A 24,468-nucleotide genomic window follows, 5' to 3' on the forward strand; every position below is an offset into this window, starting at 1 on the left:
ATGCTCAAATTCAGCCCTTTTTATTTTAATAAAAAAAAATCTACAGCTTTCCTAAGTTCAGTGTATATTGCTGGAAAAGTAAACAAACAAAAAACCTCAAAACACATACAGCAAAAGGCCAACTCTGCATGATTTCCTAGCATAAAAATCTTTGAGGTTGTGCATTTTATACATTGAACATTCCACTCTAAATAGCCCCTCTTTGCAATATGAAATAGGTTTTAAGTGCTTTCTGTCTTTGTTGGGAATGTTCTGGTCCTTGGCATAAGAAACTCAAGTCCAATTAGCTTAAACACAGATGGTCATAAGGAAACTTAAAAGGGATCAGTGAACCTAAGGACAGAATAACCTAGGCCCTAGTTAAGGCCTAATTGCCATTTTTTACTCTTTTCTTGTGAGCTTCGTCATTCTCTCTCACCGAACCTTGGCTTTCTCTATATCAAGAAAAACAGCTGCTCAAGGTTTTCCTCTTCGAGTTCCAGCCATTAGAGCAAGACTACCTTGAACCGTTAATTCCAAATGGCTGGAAGCCATCCCTAGAATAATGTCGTGAAGTCTGAGCAAGTGATTTTAGAAGAACATAGCAACTTGTGGAGGACAAAGCAGAAGGGGTTGGGGGTGGGAGGGCATGTTCCTAGCTCTCAGCCCCGGAGGGGGTGGCAGACAAAACCACAGAGGTCCGTCATACTTTTATTCTCCTCTCCATGCCCAGTGAAACCAAAATACATCATCTTAGCTTAGGTTCTGTGAAAATAACATCACAGAACCTTCAGGGTTTGGGCAGAAGCACCTTAACTTTAGATAATCCAATTTTCACTCATGCGAATATTCCTAAGTACTGAAATGAAAATACGCACAGTAGGATAGGAAGGTCTGGGCAGGTACTGAGGCTGGTGTAGGGATCAGCGACGCAAACTTTCTCATTCAGTTCAATTTCCAGTTCTGTGTGGATCCTGATTTTTACCCCCACTCCTTCTTTTTTCTCCCATCGTACAGAACTCTTCACATGAAAAGAATGTATTTGCAGAAGCCAAGTTAGAAATGTGTCACATCGCATCCATCCATGCTAGGTAGGAGGCAGCCGCTTGTGTGCATTGTTCTCAAACTGCATTCATTGGCTTATCATTCCTATGCCTTCTCCCATATCTCAGTAGCACCTGCACTATTATTTACTTATTATACTTCTTTCCTAAACTTAAATACCACTTTTATCTTATTTTTCTTTGAGATGCAGGACACAATTTTTCCTAGTATATGAGACAAAAACTACGTAATTTAAAGATGTTAAACCATGTACCCTTTATAATTATCTTGTGTAACTCCCCACTTTGGGAAACAATGCTGCAGTGGAAATTCATAAGCATTCAATAGCTCATATACTCAAGAAAGGTGAATTGAACATGTTTCTCGTATAACTTGTTTGAATAGAAAACAAAAAATCTATGCCTTCGGTCCTGCAGTGGGGGGGGGGGGCGGAAACTAAGAAGCATCCTTTATTTATCCTTTGATTCACAAAAGGGGAAGGACATTTATTTCTTCAACATGGTTTTGTTAACCACAAAATTAATTTTTATTACATAGTACATAAATGCATTTTTCATCCAAAAGGCCAAAATATTATAGTTAAGGCTGAAATCCTCTTTGATCATCTCCTCCCCACTTCCTATTAGGGCAAATCTGAGTTAGGAATTCAGATGGTACCTTCCAGACTTCCTTCTTTGCAGCTGGCCGCTGAAATCTCTGTTCATTGAATGTCCGTTCATGACTGCTCCCAGATTTCCTTCAATGCCTTGAACCAGTAAGTCTTCCAGTCTTCTTCAAGGGGCGCTGTATGCTGCAGGCCACCTTCCACCTGCTGCAAGTTTACAGTTCCGCCCTTCATTCCCTGCTTGCGCAAGGTCTTGTGATCAGGCAGAAGTGAGTCTGGGGACTTCTCCGGTCCCTCCTGGGCATGCTCGTAGCCCCATTCATGCACATGGCCTTCTAGACCCTGAGGGCTGTGTCACAAGCTTTAGCTGCCCCCGTGGCTATCTCAGTCCCCAGGTCTTGAAGTTTTTGACCAGGCTCTCGTTTGCCCCAGCTGGAACCACAGCCTCAAGCAGTGCAAGTGTCACACGATGGCACTGATGAGTTTTCAACAAAGGCCCTGGAGAGAAGGTTTTTCCCACAGAGCGAGCTCTGAGTCCCATTAAGTAGTGGCAGTGCTCTGGGGAGGAGGCATTTTGAGGAGCTGCGAACCCAGTATGCGCCCCCTGGTGGCTGCAGGGCTGACTGTCAAGGCCACTGTGAAGCTCGGGAGAAGGGGAAGGTAAAACACCACGAAACCTGCTCTGCTCACCAAGGTTCTGATCCGTTACAAGGCTTTAATTTCCACAGTTCTGAAAAAGTTGACGCTGGCATTTTCCTTTTTGCTACGGTTTTTGTTGCTTTTATGGAGAAGTAGATTTACAGACGTTCTTCATCAAATTCTTGGAAGTCTTGCCATCCGTTTACTCACTTTTGACAGATGATGATGTTCAAGGTGATGCTTTTCTATTAATGTCATCATCCATATTCATGCCAAGAATTTGGTGGGAAATGTGGTCAACTGCACAGCAAATGCCCCAACCAACAAGGACAGCCTTTATTCACCTCTGTTGAGTGTCGTCATTGCAGAATAAGACCTAGAGTTGCCAGGTCTTTCAAATTTTATTAGAATCTGGAATTCCAGTATTTTGTATGAAATTTCCACATTTTAAATTATTATTTTTTAAAAAATATTTGACACAGAGAGAGAGGGAGAGCAAGGGAGGGAACACAAGCAGGGGGAGTGGGAGAGGGAGAAGCAGGCTTCCCGCAGAGCAGGGAGCCCAATGCGGGTCTCGATCCCAGGACCCCGGGATCATGACCTGAGCCGAAGGCAGATGCTTAATGACTGAGCCACCCAGGCGCCCTAAATTATAAATTATTGACAACTGCTTCAATTAAAATCAAAATGCTCCACCAAAAATAACACACCCATGGCAAAAAGACTGGTTTGGAGCGGAAAGTCATATGGAACACATCACTGCTATGTGAACTTTTCCTACCAAATTAGTCTACTGAGTTCAAGTCAACAAATCTTTTTTTAGCTTCTGTTATGTGCCAGATCATGGGCTCTATGCTGTAGAGTTGAAGGACACTTGCTGTCCCAAGTATATTCCCTCCCTCCAGTCTAGCAGTAGAGGTGGGAAGTTTTTTTTTTGGTCACCACTCTGAATAAAGGGTACCTGTACACGGATCTAATTGCTAGTTTTAATTAGCACAAGGCAAGATATCCTGAGAGGTTTGTTTAAAAGGGTCATTTGCAGGCCATTTTGGGTGTGTGTGTGTGGGGGGGCAGTTATGCAAACATGGCGACCGGAGGTAGGAGAAAGATAAAGTGAAAGTTACATAAATCCTTCTGGGGCAAAGGGCCAGACAGCCAACTTCTAACTTGCATGAAAATCACGGGCGGGGTGGGGGGGGGGCGGGTAGAATCCTATGGATTTTTCTTTCTTAGTTTATTTGCTTCTTTGGGAGAGCATATCCTCTAGTAGCTTTTGAGAAAGGGTGCATGGGAGGCAAATTTGTGAGATCTCACATTTCTAAAAATGTCGTGATACTTCACACTCGGCCAAGAGTAAGCAAGTGGGAAATCTTTTTCTTTCAAACCTTGACATACTCGCTTCACCGATTTCTAGCTTCCAGTGTTGCTACCGAGAAATATAAAGCTAGTCTGATTTCTAATCCTATGTGACCAGTTTTCTATTTGGGGGAGCTTCTCTTGGTCCTAGTGTTTTGATTTCAAGACGGTGTGCCTTGGCAGAGGCCCATTTCCATCCATTGCGTTGAGCACCCTCCTACCCTTTCATTCTGGAAACGTGTTATCTGATTTGTTCTCCATTTTCTCTGTTCTTTCTCAAGTTTATCTATTACTTGGATAGTGAACGTCCTGGTCTGATCCTAATCGTTTATCTTTCCATTTCTGTTTTCTCTATTTTTGGAGTTATTCTCTTTAATTCCAACTTCTAACCCTTCTACTGAATTTTTAATTTCTGGCAGTATTTCCATGTTCTTCAAGCATTCTTTTTCAATAGCATTCTACCCTCAGTCTAAAGATGACTTGTATTTTTTCTCATCTCTTTGGAGATAATGATTGTTTTCTGAAGCTGCTCCTCCCTTAGTCTCTGATTCTTCCAAGTTATTGGCATTGGGCTTTCCATTCATGTTTATCAGATGTCAGGTCACTCTTCATTAAGCTGGAGGACTAAAAAGCTGACAGGGGATTGTTGAATGAGAGTTTCACCTTAGGGCATTGGTTCTCAATCTTGGCTGAGGAGTGGAATCACCTGGGGGGCTTTAAAAAACACTGATACTCCAGAAATGCTCATTTTATTGGTTTAGAGTATGATCTGGCTGTAGGGGTTTTGAAAAGCTCAGGTGATATTCCTGAGCAGCCCAGGCTGAGAAGACCCACCCCAGGGTGCTCCGGCTGAACCACGTCATTGAAGATCTCCAGATCTTTCTTTTTGGCCCATGGGGCTCTCTAGGTAAGACTCTTGATATTCTCCTGTACGCCTATGTTCACTGAATCCCACTTTTGATATGGTACCTTGACGATCAACTGTGGATTGTGTCTTCAAGTCTAGGGTCCTTCTACGTTACCTTCTGAGGATAAGCTTACAGGCTTCTGCAGGGTTGCAGCTGCACAGTTGAAAACAAAATGGGGAGGAATTTTATGGATCAAAATGGCATTTTAAACAGCTTTCAACTAGTAGTATTTTAGGCTCCTTTTCCCCTTCACCATCACTTCAAAAGGACATGCTTCTGTCAATTTTTGAGCCTTCAGGGTATGCTGCATATAAACTGAGGTGGTGCTCACTTCTCTCCCTGTGAAATTAGAATTCAGCTTTCTTCAGTTAGGTTTCCAAAATTCTGGTGCTAGCAAGCTCTCTCCCATTCTTCCCAGTGTTGAGGGCAGTTGGGACTTAAAAAAACAAATCCTTTACTATATTTTCAGAGGAGTGTTAGGAGCATGCAAAATTTGATGTGTTCAATTGGTCACTTTTACCCGTAAGAATGGCTATCATTCTTTGTAACACAAAGCTCACTTGTATCAACAGTTTTTCCATACATTTTTTTTTTTTCCAGAAATAAGAAAGATACTAGGGATTCCGAGCAAAACAATCTAAACCTAGTGAAACCATGGCCTCAGCAGGGACACTGTGCTTTATTGCTGTTGTTGTTGTTGAATGAGACCCAAAGGAGGGAAGAAGTAAGGCAAAACCATGTTAGTCAGTCGTGGAGAGGGAGCGTTCGGGGTCTCCTGTCCAGAGGTAGACCTGGGCTCCTAAGGTTTGGCATTTGGATACTATGTTAGGAACGCAGACCCTGACAATCAAAGAATGAATGGCAGCTCCTGGGACTGTGTGGTCCACAATCACATTTTAGCTGTCCCGTATAGGGAAAGCTGAATTTTTTAGCTTCTTTTGAAACATTAGCATGTGTGATTGTGGCCTGCGATCTTGCAGGACCTCAACCAGCAGGAGCTGGGCTGCAGCTGCCCCCTTGGGTGGCACAGGAACATCATGCCCTATGCCACCTGCCTGGCCTCCAAAGGCATTTGAATTTGCAACTTTAGGGATGTGGTTCGGTTCAAGTTTTTACAAAGTAACAACAACAACAACAACAACAAAAGCAATCCTATTCATGGCAGAAAAACCCTACTTAAGTCAGAAAGAATTAAAACATTTATTGGGCATAAATATATTACATATACACTACAGATACAGTTAGGTATTACATATAGCATAGTATTTGCAAAATCTATACATTAAAATTGATACGGCAGTTTTAATACAATGTATATGAAATAGTCTAAAATTTACAATACAGGAAAACATATGATTTTTTTTTTTTTCCTCCTAAAGTTGAAAAGCTTGGAATGTATGTCCAACAGTGAGGTAAAACATTTTGTCTTTCAATTTAAAGAACTGTGCAAGGATAACATTCAAACACATTCAATTAGGGCACTTTTCAATTTTGACAGGAATACTGAATTACTGTAGCCAACAAAACACAGTTAGAAAATGCCAACATTTCAAGTTGATAAGAACAAGGCAGATAATATGAAAAAAATCTTTTTAAAAAAGTTTTCTTTTGAGACCATTTCTTTGAGGACAAAGGGCGGTTTGCTTCACATGACTGGAATTTCTTGTGCCAGGGATGAGTTTGACATAGAGCATCGGAAGCCAGACACTCATTCCTACGTATTGCAAAAGGGCAAAGAAATACGGTTAATGTAACACTTTATTTTATTGTTCGTGTGTAATGGCAATATATATATATAGCTGTGTATCAATGTCACATATACATATTTGTGATAGAAAACAGTGCCAGATGGAGTAATAATTTTTTGACCAAAGGGATGATGATGAATACCAAATCACGGAGAACAATAAAATAAAGTGCAGTCAGCCGGTCGGTGACACACTTCAGCTTTCCGGTGGTTCAACTGGATGGAAATCTCAAAAAAGATAAAGTACTCATAGCAATCTTGGCCTAATGCATTATTTCATTTAAAACATTTCAACCAATTCCGAGAATTCCTTTATAGCAGCAGCTCTGAAGTGTTTCCAAAAAGGGACTTTACCCCCCTGCAAACAGGGATTTTGTACTCCGTTGAATCTTCATTGCTTAAAAAAATGCCTTTCCCCCACAAAAAAAAAAAAAACAAAAAAAAAAACACCTGCCTGAGATGGTCTCAGAAAATGCAGGTGCAATGTTATAGTGGGTTGTAATACACAATTAAGTAGAGGGCTGAGTTTTGGAAGGCCAGAACTTTGGCAAAAAACATATTTACCTTGATGCCATCACTTTGCAAGGCTAATTAAACTAATTATTATAGTCAATAACAAAATACAAAACTCTCTAGTACTTACTACATCAATATAGGCACACAGAATAGTTCATTGATCTTAGCGCTTTCTTTCAAGAGATGATTATGGTTTTTTGGGTACATGTAAACGTCTTAATCACTGATAATGGATTTTTTCGTGTTTTTTTTGGCATTTAATGCACTCGATGCTCTTATCTTTTAAAAACACAAGAAAATGTCAGAAGATTGGTAATACTACAGCTGTTGCCAAGGGACAAGACTGACCTAAAATTACAAAAGTATAAAACACACAAAAAAAATAACATGCTACAAGGGAAAATTAGTACATAAGTACATTTAAAAAATTTTACAATAAATAAAGATTGCACTGTAATTGGCATTTAAAGTACTGTATGCAGAATATAGTATAAATAAACCAAAAACAAAATAATGTTGGTTTCCCCATGACTTTGGTATGGGAATATTATAAGCTAGTACAGGATACTGCATCTTAAGACAACATAGACCAAGCACAAAATCGCTATGATCAAGAAAAACCAAGTAGCAAAAATATACAAAAACAGAAGCAGGGGGATACACTGTGTCTGTTGCACCCTTTTGGAATATATTTGCACCTCCAACTCTTAAATGTCCCTGAGGTACGCGAACATTATGGACTTCATATAAATAATCCAATGACTTTGGGTTAAAATTGATTATCTCATGACTCAGAATAAACATGCAAGAGTAACACTTTGCACTCCAATAGCACCTGTTGATCAAGGATCTCAAAGCACTTACAAACATTAGAATCCCCATTTTATTTTATTTCATTTTATTTTTAATGCATGGGAAACTGAGGCACAGAGAGGTAAAGTGACATGTTCAGGTCACGCAGCAAGTTAGTGACAGATCCAGGGAGGGAATCTAGGCTCCTTCACCCCCAAAACACCCTGTGCTTACCACCAAATATCATTCCCTCTCCACACATGGCCAGGTAACCCCACAAAAATAGGAACTACAAATTAGGTAACTCTCTTTTGGGTTTTATCAGTTTTTATCCGCTGTTGGATTAAGATGATGTGCACTGAATTAAGGTACTGAAACTCAAATCACTTCATTGATACCTCAAAGAACAGCCTAACAGCAAATCTTTCAAAAACAATGAGCTGACATGTAAGAAGACTGCTCACAATTAGTGTAAATCACGGACAATGGGCAGAGGCACTAAACTGTCACCAGTTCTCGTCATATAACTCTGGTCAAACAAAACAGAATATAATAACTCTAGTGATTAGATTAGAAGTAGTTATACACAAAGACAAACAAACAAGTTAAAGCAGCTTTTAAAATAGCTGAACAAGGAAACAACTATTGCACAATGCCCTCTTAAAGTTACTGCTATGAATCGCTAGGGTAAAATCGACAATGTTCCATAATTTATAGGTGCATTTTGGTTACTTGATTTCTTAGACAGGCAGCTCATAGTGTTAAAAATCATAAGAAATACAGATTATTAAAACATTTTAAAGTACACATTTTTGATTTAAATGAGCTAAACAGTTAAATAACTGAGTGATGGTCGTTTAGGGCAGCCTTATCTGAGTGAACACATCTTCTGTACGTTGTTGTTGCGGTTGTGGTTGTGTGGTAATATACTCTGACAACACTGAAATCCTAGACCTGTAAGGACACACACTGTGATTCATGTTCACAGAGACAGATGATCCAGACAAAAGAAGTGACTGGTGAATATAAATTACTAAACCGTAACATGGAAGAAAAAAAAAAATCAAAGGCTTGCAAAAGACATCAGTGAAAACAGAATAAAGGCAAATCTGAAAATTTAAAAGAAAACATAAAGCTAGCTTTTGGTATCTGGTTTGCTTTTCTTCTTCTTTTTTTTTTTTTTTTTAAAAATCCAGTTTAATCTCTTCCTAGTTTTGCATTTCAAAAAGGTGCACCAAAACACTGATTTTTTTTTTTTCTAGCTAAATCTGTAAAACAAGAGAAGTATATAAATCAAAGAACAGAAGGGCTTAAAAAGGGGAGTATCTGAATAAATGTGTGTATTAAAATGTGTAGCATTAAATTCATACCTCTAGTTTTGTTGGGTTTGTTTACTTCATTAAGAAGTACTGTAATATAAAGGCAAATAAAATGGACAAAGTTGCAAAGCCAACCACAATGAGGGCTGCAAACTGTTCATCAGTAGGCATCATGCTCTTCATTTTGGGATCATCTAAGCTCCCCGTGTCCCCTGTAAGCATGACCTCACTTCGTTGTAATACAAAAGCCGCAGAGGGGCTGAACGCTCCGCTTAGCTCCTGAGAGGTGTCTAAACAGCGGCGGCACGCACACACGCGGAACCGGTAGTCTGTGTTGGTCTGGAGGCCTGAGATTTGGAATGTTGCTTCTTCTCCCTTGTATACCTTCAAGGACAAACAAAAAAGTCCTGGTCAATTAATCTGTAACAACGCTGTGGTTTCTAACATAATAATCTGATAAGCCAGGTCCACCAGGCCCCCGGTGTTTACTCCATAATAACCAGAATAACAAAAATTTGGCAGAAACCCTGAACAAACAGAATACAAAATCCAGTGACTGGAATCGCAGCTGACTTAAGTAATAAACACCTAATGAAATTTTAAGAGATTTGGCTGGTGAATAGTTAAACAAGAAAGTAAAATTAACTGAATCTTTCCTGTAGGAGTGGCACTGAGTTAGTATCTATAAAGTGCTTAAAACAGGCCTGGTACACCGTCACTATTTAGAATTTTTAAACAACTCCAAATATATTACTAAAACACAGCAATTAAAAGTCATAGGCATAAGCATTTTCAACCTGGCTACAGGCTACCTTAGTAAAGCTGTTAATTTTGCCCATTAATACAAATCCCCTAGAAAATAAAGTATTTCCAATGATCTCCACTTTGTCTGAAACACTTGCCAGCTAGAGAGTTAGTGGGAATCTGCAAATGTTGAGTGTTTTTAAAGCCTGGTGTGCAAACTTCTACCCCAAAATAGGACATGCCACCAGTGAACACAGAGGCCCTGGCCACGCCTTTAGTGTTGGGCAAGCAAAGACCTCGGTTTACGGAAGGGACCCAACTTCCAGTGGTCACTTGATATTTAGCCTTTTCTTAAGATGTTTCCTCCCTCATTTTCAAACTTCACAAGGAGACTTTGTCGTATTTATTATACTTTTGTTTAGTGCTTGGTGCCAGAAAACCAATTCTGCCTGTTACTTATGCTGATCCAGATTCATCATTGCTTTTGCTATTCCTCTGTAAGATTTTTAAGCATGCTCCTCCTGGTGCGTCACCCTATTTCTTGAAAGACTGTAGCCAGAGCATTAGCAACTGGAGTCACAGAACTGGGCTGGAGCAACCGAGTATGAAAGAGCTGTAAGAAGACCCAGACCACTCCTTTCTTATTGTTCCAATGATGAGTTAGTTAAATGGATGGTTTAAGACGAGCTTGCTGTCAGTCACGGTGATTGCCCCAACCCACACACCACCAACTATTCGAGAGCTCCACCTATAACCATGATGGAACTCTTTATGAATTATTTCCCAACATGTGAGTGGTCTCAAGAAAACAGTGGTGTACATTTTTTTTTCTTTAAAGAGATCTTTTAACTCTGAAAGTTCTTTGCTTTCTTAATCTAGATTTAATTTCTTAATTTTAAATGCTCAAGGTGCTATTTTCTGAGAAAAGTCTTTTCTTGGAAACCGTCGGGACCATTCCTGAAGGGAATGATTTGCAACCCATGGGACCAGTATACCAGTTTGATAAAGAAGGTCCCTCCACACTTGCCATCTGAGCTGTGGTTTCTTTCCTGCAACGTCCCCGTAAACAATCCATTCTGATTCTATGGTGATAAGTTAGCACTGGTATGTTTACTGAGTTGGAGAGAAGCTGCCATCTAAGCCTTAGCTGCAAGATTTCCTGCTATACCTCTTTTATCGATTCTTACAGAGGTCACACTTCTTGAAGTATTTGTTGGCACTTTATTAAAGGTCGAAAGACTGTAGCTGTTGGAGCTCTTCCCCTCTGTGCAACCCTGGGGGAACTGGGCCTGGTCTGACTGGGAGGCACTGGGCAGATCCTTGTCAAGCATGGGAACTGGAATCAGGATCCCAGGTCTAAGTCCTTGCTCCGTTATTTTCTAGGTTTGTGAACTTAGGCAACTAGCAGCTTTGAGTCTTAGCTTTTTTCCTCTTTATCCTGGGGTTAGTTAACAGTACCTAACCTAACCCTAAGGGGGATTGAGGGTTAAATGAGAAACTGGATGTAAAGAGTGCTTTGTGAGAGCAACATGCTGAAGGGAAGCCAACCTCATCAAATTTAATCCTCCTGATTAGAGATAAAGACGCTGAGGATCATAGAGGCTGTTAATTTCTTAAGGACTCATAACAAATAAGGGCAGGGGTAGACCCCCAATGAGATCCCACTCTTAAACACCCATGCTCACCACTGGAACCGCCCCAGCCCTGCCTCTCCCATCCCCTTTGGTAGGTCGTGACGCCACCACCTGTCCTCTGCTTTAGTCCTAGTCTAATGAACAGTCTGACATGAGGCCAGTTCTCTTGGCCTGATTTTTGTCTTCCCAGGCAGCTCCACTATCTTTCTGGTGTTTCCGTTAAACACCCATCTTGGTTCCTGCTGTCTCAGGAGGAAAACGCTACCTTCCCCTTCTGTGGTATGGAAAGCAGTGCCCCCCCTCCGTTTGTGCCAAGCAAAGGCTTGGCCAGCGTTTCTGTGGTGTGGCCTCTTACTTTCTGCCATCAAACAATGACCTCATGGCAGAAAACCAGTTAATAACCTATCCCCACAGATGTTTCTGAGACTTTTGGCAAGTGGATATAAATGTTCACTTTTATCTGTTTAAATGAATTCTATGGTTTCTGGAATTTGCACAGCTAGAGCTTTTGAAGAAAGCTGGCCCAGAAGTATATTTAATTTCTTAGGAACCCAATTCATGGAATCTTGGAGAGAGACTTCATATTTTCATTTTGATGGCTCTGCTCAACTCTAAATTCCCTGGAATGAAGATCTCTGAAAATGTATTTAGAGAGCAAAGGAATGCTACTTTTCTCGTACCATTTGGCAAAAAGCTTAATGAAGGAAAAATGAGTACCTAACTGAAGGGAACTTCCTTAATGACAAGTCCAATTAAAACGTAGGCTTCAATTTGTAAACATTTTTCTTTTAGCCATTCTTGTTTTAATTGGAACAGCTCCCCCCTTGTACAAGCATTACCAACACAAAAATCTTAAAAAAACAAAACACGATACACATATTGAGCGTGGGACTGTGTTCTATTAATGCCATAGCAACCAGCACCATGGATAGCCTGAATTAAGTAGATGCTCAGTGACGTTCTCTAATCAGAACCCTCAACGACTCAAGAGGAGATATTCTTACACCACAGTACTTGAAAAGACAGGATGATTACCAGAAACAAGTAAACATGAACATTAAGTATGAGAACACACACCCAAACCACAGAGGCAACAGAAGAGAGTTTTTAGTACAGGGGTGCAGCCACCATTGTAAAGAAATAGAATCATTAACAGTAAGTTGTTTTCAGTGTATTGATAGAAAATACAGCGTTTCTAATATATTTTAGAAATGGTCAACAATGCTTTAAAGCCTTTTGGATTAATTCTTAGCTAAGGAAAAATTAAAACAATCCCAATACCCCCTTTTCCTGTGGATTCTGGTCCCTGAGGTTTGACCTACCGGATCTGTTCTGGTGGAAACAGTCACAGCCAAGGGGGTCACCAAACTATAGGCTCATCCTGTCTGCACACAGCTGAGCCTCCACTGAAGTGACTTTCCAGGGGACCGTGCAGCTCTCCACCTCGGGATGGCAGGCCGCGTGCCCTGTGTCCCTTTATTTTCATTCATTTTGACAGGGGCACCATTATGGGTTTTTCCTCCTGCCTCAACCCAATTTAAAAGGCATGGCTCCACTTAAGATTGTCTTTATTGAAGTAACCAATCATAATATCGCAAGATGTAGATAAGCAATATTATTTTTATAAAGACTATTTCTGTTCTTGATTTGATGTACGATATATTTTAAAGTAATTGTGACATGTTTATTCCAAAGAGGAGGATTTAAAGTAATACTCAGATAACTAAAATGAAGAATCTGTGACCCTTAATTCAGAACAACATGCTGGAGTTGGAATCCTTTACCCCAGCAAGTCTTTTGGGGAGGACCGCGGGGGGCCTGCCTCTGGGCCAATGCCTGCGTCTCTTGATTAACGTTGCCCCTCTCGAGAACTGCAAAGGGGGACATAACTGCACAGCATTGTCATTTACATAGCCCATTCTCACTACTAAAGGGGCAGAAAGCTCACAGTGACTCTGAGCTAGAGGATGAGTATCCCTCCTGGTACAACAAAGCAGCCGAGGCTCAGTGAGGTGAATTAATTCTTCTAATATCACATGACTGTGGGATACCCTCCAGCTCAAGAGGGAACCCACCAACCTGCAAGCCTCCTTTGTAGAGGGTGCAGCGCAGGGCAGGCCTTATGGTCCGAGCTGAGGAGGGCTGGTAAGGTACTGTTACTGAACTGTTTCTTGACAGTCTGCTATTTTCACCCCAATGGGCACTGGCCATGCTCTTCTGGTATATGCTGGGTATCCCTCATGGTACAGAGTACCTAACAGTTTCTCAATAAACCAGGGTCCTATACCTGGGCTCCATGAAACAAGATATATTTGTCTCATGTATGAGCATTTTTCTGATAGCCTTTATTGGATACTTAAAGGAAGCTGAAATCCGAAGAAAATTAAGAATCCGTAAAATGATGGCTTTTAAATACCCCCATGTTGATCTATTATTTTGCTTTGGATATGACCCTTTATTCAGGCAAAAATTAAAAAAAAAACAAACTGTGTTAGGGAATTAAATTGAAAGACATTAAAAAATATGTAAGCCCTAAGACTTTCAAACAGTTGTGTTAAGATCTTTCCTCATAGTACCTAATGTGATGCCATGAAGAATCAATACAAGTCCCAATACTATAGTCTAAAATGATACAAAATGAAAATTAATTTATACAAAGAGGCCATCAAATTAACTGTAAAGGTCCATAAATATTCAGATGTTTTAAAGGTTTTCTTAATGCAACAAATCTGAGCACTAAGAATATTAATGACTTGCCACAAATTTTGTCCCCTAACAGGCAATAATTTGTTAGTTTGCTGCTCTTTTCTCATCTTCATTGTTTAAATATTTTTTATAAAAATTATTGCAGTCTGAATAGGGATATGAATACGAATCATCTTGCTTTACATTCTTATGTAGGGATCAAACTGTCTATGTTATATCTCGTGCAAAAAAAAATCAGTCACCTGCATATACATACAATTTTCAGTCTTTTCTGGAATGCTTTATAATTAATACTGTCTGAAAAGAAGTTTTAAGCTTCTTGGAAAAAACATGTTTAGCAATGGGGGAAAAGCCAAATCAACATATGTATGCACGCTAATAGAGAGTAAAATTTTAGGTGAGGATTTACTACTTTAAGAGACTGATTTGTAATTAAGGCCAGCTGCTCGCCCCATATTGTGATAGTTGAACAAAGGAAAGCTAGTAAGCTAGAACCAAGGCAAAGTTAAAGTCCATGTTTCAAGCAAATCATCAGAGAACGCTCCGGGCGTGCCATATTTGCCTGTAAACCTGAGTCTGGGAAGCAGAAAGACCCTTCCTATCATAGGTGATTTTTTTTCACCTAAGTTACAAACACTTCCAAATCCACCCCACCCTGAAGCTTACTCTTATCACCACCACAGGTACAATTAACTCTGTTCCTTTGAAACTGCCTCTTTCATGCATGCAAGAAACATTTACTGAGCGCCTAACTACGCGCCAGGGCTGAGAAAATAAAAATGAGGAACACAAGCCCGAATGCCAGTGGATCCCGTCTGAGCAGTGCTGGGACGGAGGTGCACACAGTGCTCCCTAAGAGCCCGCGGCTCTGCCGGGTATACGCTCAGCAATAATTACCTCCCATTTTCTTCTGCTTTGCTTCTACGTATTCAGAGCCTGTTATCTCTGGACCATAATTATTTTAACCATTACTCTTGCAGCCATAATATAAATAGGTTTCATTCCCTATTTCATGTCCAGAACAAGTGAATGAAGAACTCAAAACATCATGTTTAAGTTAATGCTTATTGAATAGGGAGAAGGAAAAAAACTCAGTACAAATTATTCCTGACTCAACTGTGGCTTTTTATGTACTACTACCCACCTTAATCATTTCTTGGTAAATGTAGTAAACACATGGTTATGTGAAGAATGCTAATCCCCATCTACTGAGCCTGCCCTGCGTGTTATGTTTTCATGTATTTCCAAAAAGAAACTCAGTTATAATTACAATAAGAAATTCTGAGGTATACACGCGTGATTAGGTACCATATTAGAAGTTATATGTCCCTGAGTCTAAATATATAACATTAAACAAATAAAACATTAAAGAAATCTAAAGATATTAAGTAATCTATACACCCAACATGGGGCTTGAATTCACAAACCCGAGAACAAGAGTTATGTGCTCTTCTGACTGAACTAGTGGGGGTCCCAAACAAATAGCTGATTAAAAACAGCCAACCTGCTGATAAAATCTAAACTACTGAATGAATTTACCTGTGTTTTAGCAATGCTTGCAATGTATAGATATCGATCAAATAATGCTGCTTTTTCAATGTCAAACAGCAATCACTACCTTTTAAGAAGCAGAACATTTTTCTAAGAGCAGGTGAAAAAGTATGGTACGTGGAATATAACGTTTTTAAAATAACAATGATGAACATGCAGTGAATGTACTGTTGGGACATGAATCGTTCTTAAGTGTTAAACGATCTGCTGTGAAATTCTGTAACATTTCATCTTTTCACCATTATTACATTGCTATGGAACAGGACAATGCTGCTGCCGTTAAGATGACGAAATCCGGTGCGAAAAACCCTAGGCTCTCTATCTGAGCTGAGACCCTGCAACCAATCCTATTTTTCTGGGAAGCTGAAACAAACATGTGAAATTATTTACTCTGAAATGGGATACATCTGCTAAAATAAGACTGGAAAGTGAAACAATACAAAAGCGTTTTGCTCTTAAAGAGGAATGATGGAAACTGGACGATGACATCATCCACTGATGTTAATCAATACTTGGTAGATGTCATAGTTAAAAATAGGTTTTTGCAAAATGTGGTTAAAGCAATTCATTCTTTTATCTGATCTTTCGTACTAACAAAATACATGAAATGTACCAAAATTTTCTTTGTTTTACACATTTGCGAGTATTCCTCATTATTAAATAAGGAACATTAGCCAGCAATTTAACAAAAACTCTGAATCAAATTATTTCCTACCTGTTTGTATCTGGAGCCTCTAGAGCTGAATAGAGAGGTCTTTACAAATTATGCTAATGTTTCAGAAGACAGTTTCTGAGTTTGATATACACACATGCCTCCATTAAAAGTTCTGGTAAGGAATGGACTTCACCTTTCCTTAGGGTAATGGTATCATATCCTGATTTCACAAAAATAGTTACTAAGTTCCCAGAAAAGTAACAGAAACTGATGGGGTATCCTAATCTTTTGTAGCCAGGGACTGATAATCTGCAGTGTTGGAAGAATTAAGGATCAAAAAGTGTTGTGAAAATAAGAAAACCAAACTCTTTATCTGGCTATATTCCAGTTACATTCTCTCTTGCCTGGGTGTATCATGTGATCTATGAAGCCTTGCTGACTCAAATTATGGTTCCTGGAGCAGCATGACCTGGGAGCTGGAGCCCTCACCCCACACCTACTGAATCAGGTCTGCATTTGAACAGATTCCCTGGGGATTCCCCTGCAGAGGTCTTTTTTGGGGGAAGGGGCAGGGGCAGAGGGAGAGAGAGAATCCCAAGCAGGCTCCATGCCCAGTCCCGAGCCAATCCCACGACCCTGAGATCACGACCTGAGCTGAAATCAAGAGTCAGACGCTTAACTGACTGAGCCACGCAGGCGCCCCTCAGCTCAGGTCTTGATCTTAGAGTTGTGGGTTCAGGCCCTGCCCCTTAAAAAAAAAAAAAAGGTTTCAGTAGTCAGGCTGGAACTACTTCCCCTCTGTAGTCAAACCACTGGCACTTTGGTTTTCACCTGCATAAAGATTTTGATATTTGTAAGCATCACGGCCAGTGTCAAATACAAATACGGAATTTAAAACTCTTTATAAGGTCATGCTTGAGAACTGAACATTTAATACCTCCACAGACAAAATGTAAACTAGGGCTTATATCAAGAGGTACACGATAGGCAGTTTTTGTGATTGATTTTAAGAAATATGCCGCTCACCAGTCACTGAACTGCTCGTGGCGAGAGGCAAAGGACTGGACTGATAAGCCACACACGTGCCATTCATACTAGTTCTTACCTGTTTGTACTCAGATTCTCTTCCAACCAATACCTGCAGGATGTAGTTGACAGGGTCACCTTTCATTGGTGGTACCGTCTCCCATAAAATTTCACATGAATTTCCTTCCAACTGTGTTACTCGAGGTGCTGAAATACAAATCCACATATCCAAGCTCAAAATTCAAAGTTATCACAATAACCGTCAACATTTTGGTAATATTAGAGTGGGAGAGTGCTTGTGTCCGCTCTGAGAGGGGAGTTTATTTGCCCAGCCTCCTTATAAAACCTGCAGGGCACCCTTTACACAGAGAAGATACTCCATGACTAGTAAGCTATTGGTGAAAAAAATCCTTTGCTCATTATCCTATTAATAACTGCTTGGCCTGGATTGCATTTTTATTACTTTTAATTTTTAAAAAATTTTTTAAAAAAGATTTCATTTATTTGAGAGAGAGAGAGAGTGAGAGAGTGCACACATGAGCAGGTGGAGGGGCAGAGGAAGAGGGAGAAGCAGACTTCCCACTGAGCAGGGAGCCTGCCGTGGGGCTCAATCCCAGGACCTCAGGATCATGACCTGAGCCAAAGCAAACGCTTAATCAACTGAGCCACCCAGGCGCCCCATGTACTTTTGTTATGTTTTCAATAACTACTCAGCATGTTCTATATGATTAGGCCTGAACTGGAGACTTTAGAGAATGCAAAAATAGGGACTGTAAACCCTACTTTCAAGGGAATTAAGATCAAGTTGAGGGAAGGGGCGAGCAAGGTAGGAGACAAATACAAAGAGAAACATAACATAAAGGAGATTAAACGGGGGTGTATGAACAAAATAGGAGGGACAGTCTGATCTGTGTGAGAGTCTGAGGAAGGTTTGAGAAGCACGTGACATGTGAGATTAAGTCCCAGAGAATGGCTAGCACTGAGAGAAAGCCTTTAAAAATCAAGTTATCTCCTATTTGTATTTTTTTTAGTTCATTTTTCACCTACTGGACTTATAATTCTGTTGTTTTTTTTTTGAATTTTTTTTTTTTTAAGATTCTATTTATTCATTTGAGAGAGAGAGAAAACACAAGCAGGGGGAGCAGCAGAGGGAGAGGGAGAAGCAGGCTCCCCGCTGAGCAGAGGGCCCAATGCAGGACTCGATCCCAGGACCCCAGCATCACAACCCGAGCCGAAGGCAGACGTCTAACCGACTGAGCCACCTAGGCGCCCTCATAATTCTGGTTTAAAGGAAAATTATATTAGTTTGTAGTAAAGCATGTAAAATGTTACAGAATTTTAAAATATTTTTTTCTCACAGCTTATGCTATATCTCTACAGCTTAATTCAATACTTGAGATTTTTCTACTTTGTAACTAGAATGCATAACTCTTCTCTGAACCCCCTTACTCTATAAATTCTTTAGAGGCAGTGGATTCTACTTGCGATTCTGTACAATACTGCTTCAGAAAAATACAGGTTTTCTTAAAAATAAGTTGCAATTAGTTGGCCAAAACTCCATGCAATTTATGGAAAAAATAAGGGACCCTATCAGACCAAACAGCCCTCCAGCTAAGACAACAATTTCCTGAACCGAAACGGTAAAGGATCTGATCATGTGGCAGTGTTAGGAAACTGTCCTTCTGAAGAAAATATACATGAAATTCAAGTGCTTTCAATTCAGTGTTCCACTGTCCATGAACTGAATCTCTACCAACACACACTTAGAGAGGCAAAGGGAGTGTCGCAAAGACCCTTGATGTTTGCCAGCTGGTAAATGCGGCCAGCCTTCCTTGTCACGGCAAATCTATGAGCCCCAGTGTGTTCAGGAATCTCTCCTGTTACCAGGCGAAGCTGTACCGAAGGACCGGACCATTTACTACCCATGGGGCGCAGCGAGCCCTTGCATGTGTTCACCATCTGTCCTAGTTTCGTAGTCACACGAAGAAGCAATTGCCAACGAACTTCTGGACTGCTGAGGGGAGGGAGCTACCATAAAGTACCCTGAAAGGAGCCAGGGGAAACCTTCACAGAATCCAAGCCAGACCCTGACCCTGACCCTGACCCGGAGGTCTCTCACCCTCTGCGATGGACTCTGCCCCGGCTGTAGCTGACATAGCTCCTCCACACGGAAGCACACACGGCCTTGCTCCTGGGGCCACACACCTAAAGGACCTTTTCTCAAGGTTGTGCTCATCCCCCTGGCCACCCAAGTAATATACAGCAAACCCTCGCTTTTACCCAGATAAAACCTAGTTCAGACAAGCTGCCCGGTGTCCATCAGCCTCCGGGCATTTTGGGCAGCAGCTGGATAAAGGCACAGTGTGGCCCACCCTCGCAAAGGCAGCAGGGACCTTCACTGGAATCATCCTTTTGGGAAACAAAAGGGCACAGGCTCAGGAAGCCGTGAAAGAGCCGGGGGGGGAGGGCCCTACTGCTGTCTGCCCATCCTGCAAGTTGGCTGTGCATCATGGGGGCAAGGGCTCACCGGACCCAGTGGAGGGAGAGCCTGGGAAGGGTGGCTTTGGCTCACTCCCTGTCCCCACAAAGGGACGGAGTCAACTAGTCACTGGCAAACCTCAAGACAAACAGTCAAGGAGATGAGAAGAGGCCACGGCTGCTCTTTTTTCAAAGGCACCTCTCCACAGTAAGGGCTGCGGCCAGGGGACAGGCTGATGAAGTTGCCTGGCAGGTCAGGCTCCGGGCACCAGAGTCATCTGAAGATGGACACCAACCTCTGCTCCTGCTGACAGTCTCTGGGAAGGGAGATTCTCAAGCCCTCCAAGGTGAACTGTCGTTAAGTGCTATCAACACCAGGAATTCACCCTCAGTTCTAACCCAAAGCGTGTCTGTCACTCGGTGTGGTCCTTTCCTTTGTCCATCTCCTGTGGGGATGACGCTATGACATTATTTGCAGTAATTACTTATACAGACCTGAGGAAAGGCTTTTCTGCAGGGAACCCGTTCCCCAACCTTCTCTTTCAGAAAGTTGTTAATGATTCTATGTTGCCGATATTAGAAATATTAGAAGAGTGTATTTAAGGTCAGAATCAAGCCTCCTACTCCAAGTTCCAACATTTCCTTACTCTCACAGAAGAATGTGCCAGAATTCACTGCCTACAAACCTTTGATGGTGGGGGGGATGCATTTGGTTGTGCTGAAGGTATAAGTTTCTGAGAAGGGCCCATCCCCAGCCTCGCTCGATGCCTGGATTCTGAAGGAGTAGCATGTGAATTCTGTCAGTCTCTGGACTTTGTAGGTGTGGCTGGGTCCTCTGTAGATGGAAATAAACCTAGAGGAAGGAACAGAATCCATTAGCCACCTGAACTTTTATTAGTGATAAGAAATTAATTATCACTGGTAACTGACCTTCTACTATATACGAGGCAATGAAGTTAATGTTAACTGGGCACCTGAAAAATACAATGTCCTCTTTACCTGGATTTTCCAAATAACTGAGGTTTAGCTTGAAAATTCCTTCAATTTTAACCTTTGTCTTTGCAAGAGCTTTCAAAGCCCCTTTCCCAAACTAGTAAGAAGACATTTAAGATTACAGATCTTTGAGAAAACATTTTAAAAGAAGAAAAAAAATACTTAGAATCCTCTATCAGATTAATCAAAATAATGGAAAAGCAGCATAGGTAAACTGGACAGCTTAAACTGGCAGCTTCTGGATCCTTCTCCGATCGGAACCAGGACTATTTTGTACTCTGCTAATTATTATCTCCAAGAGGCGTAAGTGTAGAAGGCATGAAGACAGAAGATAAAGGCCTTATGTTTTCAAGCGTTTTCCCCCAGGGTCTTGAAAAATTTGTATTTTTACAACGAAACTGGCTTACCTAGAACTAGTATATACTATCATTGTTTGTCTTTTTATAGTTAAATATAAAATTTTGGAAATAGCTGCCCCCCAATTATCCAGAATTTCTGCAGATTTGGGCCTTGAATCCTGCTGGCCCAGGGATGTTTGGACCCACTGCCAGTGTCTGAGGACAATCTGCTGTCTTCAGATACTGCTGGAAGTGGGTCAGACAGAATCACAATTTACAATGTCTCGACTCTTAGGCCAATTTGGCCCAAGGGGTGGGCAGGATTTATGAATTCATTCAGCAAGCATTTCTTGAACATCTGCTGTGTGCCAGGCTCTGTGGCTTCAAAGATGAATGAATAAAACCAAATCCCTGTGGGCTGGCTGGTCCTGTGTGGGGTCAGAGCTTCCTGACAGCAGCAGTGTCTCCCTGGGCCAGAGAACAGTCCCTCTGGATGGACGGATGGGTAGGTCTAGAGATTAAACAACTTTTTTAGAAAACCTCTCCGAGTCAAGACGTATTTTAAAACACCCCCGCACTCATCAGCCTTCACAATTGAGTTCCTGAGCCCTAGCCATTTCACTATTTAATGTTCCCTCTGCTGTGCAAGGAACCTTTTACTGAGGGCTGAACATTTTCAATTTCAGCGAAAGCCAGAGTCCACTCTGAAGTCCACAAATACCATGGCAACCTGTGTAGTGCTCCTGACACATTACCACCTTAATGAAGATACCCTTGCTAATGCTGGAGGCAAACCGCTATTCATTAACCCGGTCTCACCTAGGCCAGAATCTCTGACCAGACTCACTGCCCTTGGTTGTACCACAAAAGGGAAGTCACAGTTTAAGAAGTAAACGTGTTACATCTTCATTACAAACCTGCAATAAAAGCCTGGTTTCCGGAAGAATTTGGAGAGGGTTACTAGCAATACTCCTGCTTCCCTGCCATGCCCTGCTCTCAGGAGACTGTTTCCTTTTGAAAGTAAGGTCAATACATCTACGAGGGCAGTAGCACTCATAGTCATAGAGAAATGGACTGAAGCCGATTCAGGACTCTAATTTGCTAGTGTCATCTAAATTGGGCAAACAGCATACATATCAATTTTCAAATACATCAAAATCTGCTTCTGGACTGTTATTTTTTCCCCCCCTTTTTACTGTTTGGCTCTTTCACGGCTGCATTTCAGTTCTTAAAAATTGCATCCCAATTTATAGAAGGCACTGTGGAAATAGGCACTAGCAATGAAAGACTCTGAAATTTCACCATTACAGCATTTGTTTAAGCTGGGAATAGTGTTACTTACAGAAAAGAGGCTACATTTGCTTTCAAAAAAAAGCTAGAATGAGTCTGAAGGAGACATTCACCCACTGGATTTCAGGTTCAAGTTTACTCCCCTTTCATTCAGTGATGGTGGATTTAGGCAGGTGTGGGAGGCCCACCTTGTAGCTGGCATTTCCCTTGGAGAGGAAGTTGGGGGCTGGCAGCCTAGTGCACCCAGCAGAAGAGCACTGAGAACAGGAGGGAAAGGGGTCGTTCCTTCTTCCTCCAGTCTTTTCTAGAATAAGCATGTGTCTGACTGGTCCTTTAATTTAGCCCTCTGTCTACTTAGGCAATAATAAATCATGACTGCCCTGCTTTGTCTGACCTCCCTCCCCTTAGAAAAGGCATGGGAAGGAATTCTAGGGGGAATAAGGAAACTGGATGGGGCTAATTCCTAGGTCATGTAATTAGCCAGGTACGGAGCCCTCAGTCAGTGGAGGGAGGACGGTGGGCATGTGACAGGCTCTCTCCTGAGTCAAAGGGGCATGGGGGCGGCGAGGGGAGACACCAGGAATCCTAGCAGCTTTGGGGAGAAACATTCTGAAATAGCTAACAGGGCCAACTCCACCCCAAAGACCCACTTAGAGAAAAAGGGGTGTCCTGTCCTCGTGGGGCCTGCGTCCTAAGGCGGACGCACAGACCCAAGGTCAGAAGGAGCTGAGCAATGAAGCAAGAGAGCTGCACTCCTGCCTTCTGAAGACTCCTCCCCACACCCTCATTCTGATGGGTGACCGAGAGCCACAGGGAGCCACTAAGACAGAACAAGTCTGCCAAGGGTTTTAAAAGTTCATACATAAGTTTATCTCTGTAAAGGTTTCCCGTACCCTCCTCCTCCTTGAGGAAACACAAGGCAGAGCAGAAAGAGAAGTGCAAGGAGGAGACCGTGGGGTGAGAAAAGACAAAGACTGGGCATTCACACTTTCTAATATGGAAATCATTGACCAGTCGTGTCTAATTTCATGCTGCTTTACTTTGAACAAAGAAATGTATTAAATGCATAAGTCAATGGATTCTAGCTAAATGCTCCATATAAGTCAGCTTGTCAATCAAAAACCCAAATCCTTCATAAAATCTCACCTTTCCATTTTAGGTCTCTGGAGCCATGACCTTCCTGTGTTAACAGCCAGTTTGGCACTTTTAGTCTAACTTTAAGGGTTTCAAGAGTCTTAATTTTGAAAACCTTAAGGGCTAACACTAGTTGTATGCTTCTTCTACACCCACCCCCAATACACTCTTTATAAATGCGGCTTCCACGAGCAGAACGGGCACCGAGACTAGGAGCCGCCAGCAACTTATTTAGCCTCTCTGTGCCTCAGTTTTCTCCTCTGTACCATAAAGGTTATCATGGCACTACGGTCAGGTTTAAATGGTTAACAAAAGTGTTTAGCTTGGTTAACCCAACCTCCCTCATGGCACTACGGTCAGGTTTAAATGGTTAACAAAAGTGTTTAGCTCGGTCCTGACCTGTAATCACCACTCCACAGGCGCTAGTCGCAACTATTTTACAGTGCTCGGGTTTTTAACAAACTCCCCTCTCCCTCCTGAGAGACCATCTACACCCCCGCCGGCTAATCCTAAGGTTATTTTCTTTTCTCCCGGGTGGAGAGTTGGCTGTGTGGGGACAGAGGCCGTCCTGTAAGCCAGGCTTCGCGCTGGCCGGAGGCGTCAGCCGTGGGGCTCCCTTGGGGAGCCCGTTCACCCTCGGCGCTGGGACCCCCGGTGAAATGGGGCCAAGAACGCCTCCCTCACAGGTCTGTGGTGGGATTCGGTTTGAGAGCTCACGCAACTGCCCCAGTCCTTACGCAGAGCAGGCCTTACGTAAACGTCACGGCTCCGCACCTCCTTTCTGTACGTGTTGACAGTGACTTCTATTTCAAATAAAGGCCAACCCAAACAAAATAGAAAGCTCACAAGCCAACAAAGAGGAACAGGTCCCTCTCTTACCACAATTCTGTAATTATTTTCTGTCATTCCAAGAGGCAGGAGAAGAAAGAATCTTCTTTCTTTGGAGCCAGTGATTTATGCCAGTTGCATGGTGGCCTCTCTGGGAGGCTCCGGA

At 41.8% G+C, this 24,468-nt stretch overlaps 1 protein-coding gene across 5 annotated transcripts in view; it reads right to left on the bottom strand.

The window, feature by feature from the left end:
* Positions 1–5,654: 5,654 nt before the first annotated feature.
* FNDC3B (fibronectin type III domain containing 3B) overlaps positions 5,655–24,468 on the bottom strand; it is a 336,841-nt gene continuing 318,027 nt past the window's right edge. For all 5 annotated transcript variants that reach the window (XM_032407203.1, XM_032407205.1, XM_032407207.1 and 2 more), the window contains 3 exons: positions 20,406–20,572; positions 17,321–17,448; positions 5,655–9,309 (listed from right to left, as the gene is read on the bottom strand). In XM_032407203.1, the coding sequence (XP_032263094.1) occupies positions 8,998–9,309; positions 17,321–17,448; positions 20,406–20,572 (607 nt within the window). In that variant the 3' untranslated portion in view covers positions 5,655–8,997. The remainder of the gene's footprint in view (positions 9,310–17,320; positions 17,449–20,405; positions 20,573–24,468) is intronic.

The sequence above is a fragment of the Phoca vitulina genome, unplaced genomic scaffold (genome assembly GCF_004348235.1).
Source record: "Phoca vitulina isolate PV1807 unplaced genomic scaffold, GSC_HSeal_1.0 scaffold8, whole genome shotgun sequence".
In the NCBI taxonomy this organism is placed as follows: domain Eukaryota; kingdom Metazoa; phylum Chordata; class Mammalia; order Carnivora; family Phocidae; genus Phoca; species Phoca vitulina.